The 7,298-nt window shown below is 41.7% G+C and overlaps 1 protein-coding gene across 1 annotated transcript in view; it reads right to left on the reverse strand.

The window, feature by feature from the left end:
* Window positions 1–479: 479 nt before the first annotated feature.
* Window positions 480–7,298, reverse strand: part of LOC109862540 (homeobox protein orthopedia-like) — a 25,128-nt gene continuing 18,309 nt past the window's right edge. Inside the window, exons 4-6 of the mRNA XM_020442609.1 lie at window positions 6,482–6,656; window positions 5,170–5,334; window positions 480–2,149 (exon numbers count right to left, since the gene is read on the reverse strand). Coding sequence (XP_020298198.1) covers window positions 1,797–2,149; window positions 5,170–5,334; window positions 6,482–6,656 — 693 coding nt within the window. The 3' untranslated portion in view covers window positions 480–1,796. The remainder of the gene's footprint in view (window positions 2,150–5,169; window positions 5,335–6,481; window positions 6,657–7,298) is intronic.

Here is a 7,298-nt window from a genome sequence, read left to right on the forward strand (position 1 = left end):
AAAAACATTATTAAGTTAATTAAGTTATTAAACATCTGCATTTGTGCAGACGAGGTCTTGTATGATCTTCGTCTTCTAAACCACCGAAATCGAGACAAGAAAGACTAGCTTTTGGTTGCTCATTAACATACAAGAATTCTGTCGCGACGGCGAAACTCACGGAAACTCGTTTCCGCGCAAACTCAAGAACACGTTTTGTCGCTCGAACGAAAACACAATAAAAACGAGCGCCGAAATTTTCGTACCAAAAATATCACTTTTCGAAGCAAAACTACGAACCTGCGTATACAGTCTCGTTAAAACACGCTATTGTGACACGCGTTGTAATAAGCCAAACAGCCTGTTCACGACAAGAGCAATCCTCCGCCGCGTTTGCGATTCAAGTAGCGGTAATTGCAATAATAATTCATAATAATATTATCCTATCACGACGATAATTTTACTATTTACAATGCCGTATATATAATACTAAGATAACTTGTCGTATACATCTCATTGCACCTCGCCACGCCTTCCGTTTTGATCTTCATTATTTAAATGAAGATACCAATCCATACACATTTTCTGTTTTTGCGCATAATAAACACACGTTCGAAAAAATACAAGTGTAACACATAAACATTCGTCTCGCGGAGTGAAAACTCTGCTCTAATCAGTTTGTCACATATTCATTCTCTCTTCGAGAAATGTGGTTAAATAATTTACAATTAGCTAGGCTTTAATCTCATCCACGTTTCTTTAGCACACAAGCATAAACACTCGAAATGCCTCTAACAAGAACAGAAACGAGCAGAGTTTAACGACATTTTAGCCACTACACAAATTGTATTAACCGCGTGTATTTTTTGGTTTTTTGTTGATTATCTAAAAACAAAACAAAACAGAATAAATTACTTAACGCGCGCATACAAATGCGTATGGTGGAACGTGTCAAATCGTCCGACGCGGGCGCTCGGTGATCTCGTATAATAATATATAATATATATATATATATATATGCATATACAATATATATGAAGTAGAGCCATCCCTCGATTTTTCACAAGCGCACAGCGTCCTCTGGGAAGGCGTTCTGTGTGTGATGACGAGAATCTGTTGCGCAATATTAGTTTTTAAAATCAAACCAATTTCTTATATACTGCGCAAAATTGTCGCTGTCCATACTGCCAGCTATAGTATATCGATCCTCTCTACCCTGATTTTACCTCCGCGCTTCTAATTTCTAGAACGAAGTACTCCTTTCGTAAATTCTTTGTACGTTAAATTTTTTTAAACTGTGTTTGTCGGAAATTTATGTCACGTAATAAACAAGCCAAAATGTCACAACAAAACCGTGAATTCTTGTCGGTCTAAAAATCTTTTACATTTGTCACTTCTTGAATTGTCTACAACTATTCTAATTTCGTTTCATTTTATTTATATATGCTCGCTTATTGCATGTTAAATTCAATTATTCTTTAAGTGAGTGGTTTTGCACTTCTGCTGGCAAAATTCAGAATAACATGTATCGCGCGCGTTCTAATATTGTGGATCTTGATCTCACTGCGCCGTTATGATATCTATTAAATTCGAAACGTGCCGCTAGATAAATTTCTCTGATTGCTTGTTTCTGCGTCTTTTAATTTTCCATTAAAAAAAAAAACATCAATCGCGGGAACAAAACAAACAGCATTTTCTTTTCGTTTTCTCGCAAGAAGAAACAGAATGGAGTACTCGTTCTACGGTAATTCCAGTTAGCTCTCTTCTAACCGGCCGGCAGTTTATTTTTTGTAAAACCGAACGTCGAAAGGCAACGCTCAATAAACGGAACTATACTCCAAATCGTGTACTGGCGGAGTGTTGTACGGTGGTCCTGGATGTGGAGGCGGATGCTGCGGACTGTATTGTTGCGAGGCATCCGAGGCGCGACGATGCGCTCTGAGCGCGGCGATGCTGTGGGCGCTTCTCCAGTCCGTCGTTTCGTTCACGCTCACGTCGGCACCTACGCAAGAAACGCCGCCACCACCGGCACCGCCGCTACCACCGCTACCGGAAGTCGTGCCCGGCGAACCCTGGCCGCAGTTCAGGCCTGAACCCATCCCGGCCTGACCGCCACCCACCGAGGAAGCACCCGGTGGCGAACCTCGAGATGCCGACACGTGAACGCCACCTGCGAAACAGAAAGAAAATGGCGGATTAAGTGCTTCTCTATCTCAACGATATGTGCACTCGGTATTATTTCTCTATGTAAAATTTATACCAACAAACGTTTTCTCAAATAATCCCCCAAGTCCATGTGTACTAAACAAACTATGACCCTGTGACTTCACAACTATATGTTCCTTAAGAATTTGCGACTATCAGTGAGCAATAAATATTTTTTTTTATAAGTAGTAAGCAAAGAAAGGATAAATATTTATAGTCAACCGCAGCTCCGCTACATACTGCGGGTGAGGTTGCATCCCCAAAACGACCCAACACGACTCTCAGGTACAGAGAAGAGAGGCAATTTACAGGTGCGACATTGCAGGTGCGGAGGAACGAGCAAGTTTCTTTCTCTCGTTTCTCCGCAGAAGATATTAATACGGTAGACTCTGACGCAAAGCGCGTGGGGTGCGCTACCGGCTGTCGTAAAATCGTTTCCGTCTCTTTTGCCAGCGTGCTACGCTGGTGGGCTTGAAAGACAACGTGGGGAGAAAAAAGGAACCTTTTTATGACGGTGCTGCGTTCGAAACACAAGTTTGCGGAGACGGACTACGCGGCAGCGGCTGCTTTTGAAAAGCTGTATACGAAAGAACGAAACGTCTAATGGCGACGATGTAAGTGATTTTACGATCTTTGTTGTCGACCAATTCGATAAATTCGACGTGCCGCGCGTCGTCGAAAAGCGCAGCCACGCCATTTGTATATTGCGCTCAAACAAAAATTAATGACAAGCTCGAGGTAGTGACAATTTGACTTCAGATGACAAGCTGAACGTTATACAGACGTGTAAATAAGAAAAAAAAAGAATACATTATTGTCGTGAGTATTTTGCGCGATATATTAAAAACGTATGTGCGACTTTCGCATTGAGTGGTAGCCGAAATTCGGGTCTCTTTTAAGGCGTGTTAATTTACGCATTATCGTGCCTTATTTGCGCTAACCCGAGAGTCGTTGTGGGAGAGATACCAAATGAAACTTGTCCGATTGACTAGGACCTAACCGCGGCCATACCGTTGGCTTGCATTGCGGTGCTAATCATCATCGGTAACCAAAAAATAACGCTCTACTCTAAAAGCTATTTGCTTTAACCATTATCCGTGGATAAAGGCGTAATATAGCCGCGGTAGTAGAGGAGTAGAACTAGACGTGTTCACCTTAAAGCCGCATTTGCACATACACTGACGAGCTCATGAAACGCCAATTTTTTTTCCTACCGAGTCACGCTACCTGGTAATTGGCATCGTATAAGTGTTACGTGCGTATGCATATACACATACGTAATCCAATACACACACACACACACACACACACACATACAAATACGATCCAGATATACGCTGTCAGCTTGCGAAATGGCGTTACGTCGGATTTTTTTTTCATCACACGTAGCTTCACATCGAGAAAAGTCCGGCAAGTGTTGTATTAGATTTTTTTCATTGCATCTCCGTGGTCTTGCATCGGATACATTTAAGCAGTAATTAATATATCAGAAACACGATTTTCGCGCAAAAGAGAAGTTTTGCTTCGCGGTAACGCGATTATCGGTGGTAAACTTAAATATTTAATAATGTGTTACTCGCGACTTCCTTCACACACACACACACACACACATACATACAGCTCGCGTAGGCGAATTTGATAAATTCGTCCGTGAATAGAATCGAATCTGTATATCGCGTTGATATACAGATTCGTCTTCAGAGAGGGTTGATGACCCTCGTGTTAGCGTCACGGCAAAGATATATCAAAGCGAATGTTTAAATGTCACATTTTGCTGACACGTTTCTTTTTAAATTCTGCCGAGGAATATGTTTAAGTAGAAAACAAAAAATACTTCACGCAAAAAAGAAATAGCGAGACTCTTCTATTATCGGTTTTTTCATATTCGCCACATCATCTCTCGCACGTACCCGATATTTTTCACAGTTTATGAACACCGAGGAGACTAACTTATCGCAACAGAAAGAGAGATTATTCGTAGTCGCAATTTCGAGTTTTATTGTCACGTAAAAATTAAATATTCCGGATTCTGTATCGTATTAATATAGTTGCATTGTGCAACGCGCGAATGACACTTTTCAAACACTTCGTACATTAAAATTATGATTATCGGCTAGACACTTGTTTCTCGAGAGAGAAAGACTTTCTATTTCTGAACGAGATAAAACTCTTGTTTTTCGCGTTTAGATAAGAATTGCAACCGAGACACGCTTAGATAGATAACTTCGTGAAAGAAGGAATTTCACACGCGATTTATCCCCGAAGTATCTTCGTGGGTACAAGGTCCCCGGGTGAGGTGAAGCGTAACTCTCAACCAAGACAGGTTGCATCGAGATGTTATGGTAAACACACAGCGAAAGATCTCGCACCTAGGTGCGAGATCGGGCTCGGAGTTTGCCTGCGTAAACAGACGGGAGAACGGCGTTGATGTTTCTGTCTCAAATTCCTTGCGTGCAAGCGCATAACCCCTTCGGATCTTAATGCACCGTAACGTTTAACGACTTCGTCAAAGAGACTTCCATGGCGCTGTTTGCACGTTGTCTTTGAGAGGACCACGGGTCCTCAAAAGTTTGGCAAGACGATTATCGGTACAAGCGCGACCGGGCCGAGAGACGGTTAAGATTTTCTCTCTTTCTCTCTGTGGGTGTGTCTATTCGCCAACAATTCTTATTTGAGAATGAACGACGAGAGAAACGTTGCGCGGGGAAACGTTTTTAAGTCGGGGTCACACTTTGAAATAACGGACATTACTTTACATTGTTCGTTGTTGCGTAATGTTGAAACAGATACAACTGATTGCACATCTCACCATCGGTTGACAATACAATATCGTTCTTTATAAGATCCATGTTTTCTTTCACGCAAAATAATTGTAATCCCGGCTTTATTCAAAACGTTTGGCAGAATATAACCACTTCTTTTTCCTTTCTCTCCTTCAAAGATAGTACAACAATCAGTTATTTCTTGTTAGAGTCCGTAACTTACCGATGGAGTTGAGTCCGTAATTGGTATGGTAGACGGATTGCGACGGGCTGTTGATCGGGAGTCCGGAGTTGCCGAGACTCAAACTGGAACCCAGGCTTCCCGAACTCTGTTGACCGAGTTGTCCGAAACTACCCATTGTCATGCCGCCCTGTAATTGTCCGAGACCTGCAGAACATAGACGCGAGCGCTTAAATAGGCAGGGATCGATTACGGGCGTGAGAGCGAGATATTCTCGTTCGACAAGGAATTCGCGAAGAATTGAAAAAGATCGTTTTGGTTATCGGTGTCGTCGTCGCGTTCGCTGCCCGTGAACAACCGTCGAGCCGATAATACGTGTAAGTAATTTCAGCTGTCTCGACCGGCGTGGACGGGCAAAATTAAATTAGAAGCCGAGCATCGTCGCGACTTCGTCTACGAGAATTGGTGTTTTCTTCTCCGAGTCGCGTTCTCTTTCGCCGATAAGAGAGATGCTAATAAAGTCGCATATCGAATGACGTGGCAAAAACCGTGTGTACAATTTGCATATAAACGAGGATAATTACACGTTTTTGATTAAATTACGCAAAAGTGCCTATGTACGTTTCTTTTGCTGTTTTCGAGCGTCATTGTAATGACATTTCCTCATTGGAGTTGGTAAAAAAATGGATTCAATTTTACACAATATAAGTGTCGGATTCTTTAATTTTCCTCTCTCTAAGTTACCAAGTAAACTGTATAAATATTTCAAAAAACAGTCAAAGTGTCGAACCGGAAGGGAAAGATGAGAAAGTTTGGCGCACACTATGTGAGCGGACTAACACTCTTTTCTATCATATTAAGAAAACGAGAATATAATATTTAGATGTATTACTTAATTTTTAAGTGTGCAAAATGACACGGAATAAAAATCGATATATAGATTCACTAGCGAGTTGCATTATAAGCTTCGTTTTCAACATTGTTGCGCAACTATACTTATTACTTATTAGCGATGAATTTGCAATACGTATCGGATTTACGGTGGAAAAATCGTATCGTTAAGTATAAAACACACCGTGAAGTGCAATTAATATTTTATCAAATTTTTGACGTGCGAAATTGAAAACTGCTCCGAAAATAACAAGTTGAGGAGAAGACAGGTTTTGAGAGAATATCAGGAAACTCGTATAAATTTCAATTTTAAAGTTGCACAGTGACGAATATGGAATTCTTATGTGTAATAATGCAAGCGATCGAAAGACCCGTTTCCTGCCTTGGCCGGTGTAAACGGATGGATATTTTTTTCGTCTCGAGTTTCTTGTACGGTTAGTAATAAGCGTTATTAATATCTGACCTGTTCCCATTCCCCATCTGTCCGCGGGGGTATGGAACATTCCGCTGCACAAATCAGAGCTCATCGGTCCAAAGGGTGGCAGAGTGTGCGACGGTAGCAGCGCTCCCGAAGACCGGAACACGTTGGTCGTCTTCTTGCGCTTCTTCCACTTCGCCCGTCGATTTTGAAACCATACCTACGGCACGACGGTTAAGAGAAAGATATCGGTCTTGTCATCGTTCACAAAAAATTTCAAACAGTATAACTTTGCAAAATCTTTTACAACGTTTTTAAAATGATTAAAAACTTTGATTTATTTGATTTGAATTTGCATCACGAAGAATAACCAAGTTATTTGCTAAATCGACTACTTTTATTTCTTTTCAACTAAAGTATAGTTAATTTTAGTTCATATATACACACACACATATTCAGATAGCACCAATTTCTTCGCCCACCCCTCCTCCTCAATGATAATATTTTTTTCTCAATAGGGCGCAACCAAATCCAACCATTGCGACGGTAAGATGTCCCTCGGTGTTACGACAATATCTTCGACCCCACCGCGGGTAGCTATTAGCCGACGTTATGAGCTGTTGATTCTGGCCACGTAGTGGCCCCCTAAGCTGCCGGGGTCCCGGGGACTTGATTTATTGATATCGCATGCAAAGCCCGCCTCTGTGTTCTCCGATATACCTACCCTCGCCCTATCTCGCCACCACTACCAGCACCACCACTACCAATGCTGTCTCTCTCTATCTCTCTCACTTTCTCTCTCTCTCTTTCTCTCTCTTTCTCTCTCTCTCTCTCTCTCTCTCTCTCTCTCTCTCTCTCTCCC

The sequence above is a fragment of the Pseudomyrmex gracilis genome, unplaced genomic scaffold, assembly GCF_002006095.1.
Source record: "Pseudomyrmex gracilis isolate BER0280 unplaced genomic scaffold, ASM200609v1 scaffold_10, whole genome shotgun sequence".
Classification (NCBI taxonomy): domain Eukaryota; kingdom Metazoa; phylum Arthropoda; class Insecta; order Hymenoptera; family Formicidae; genus Pseudomyrmex; species Pseudomyrmex gracilis.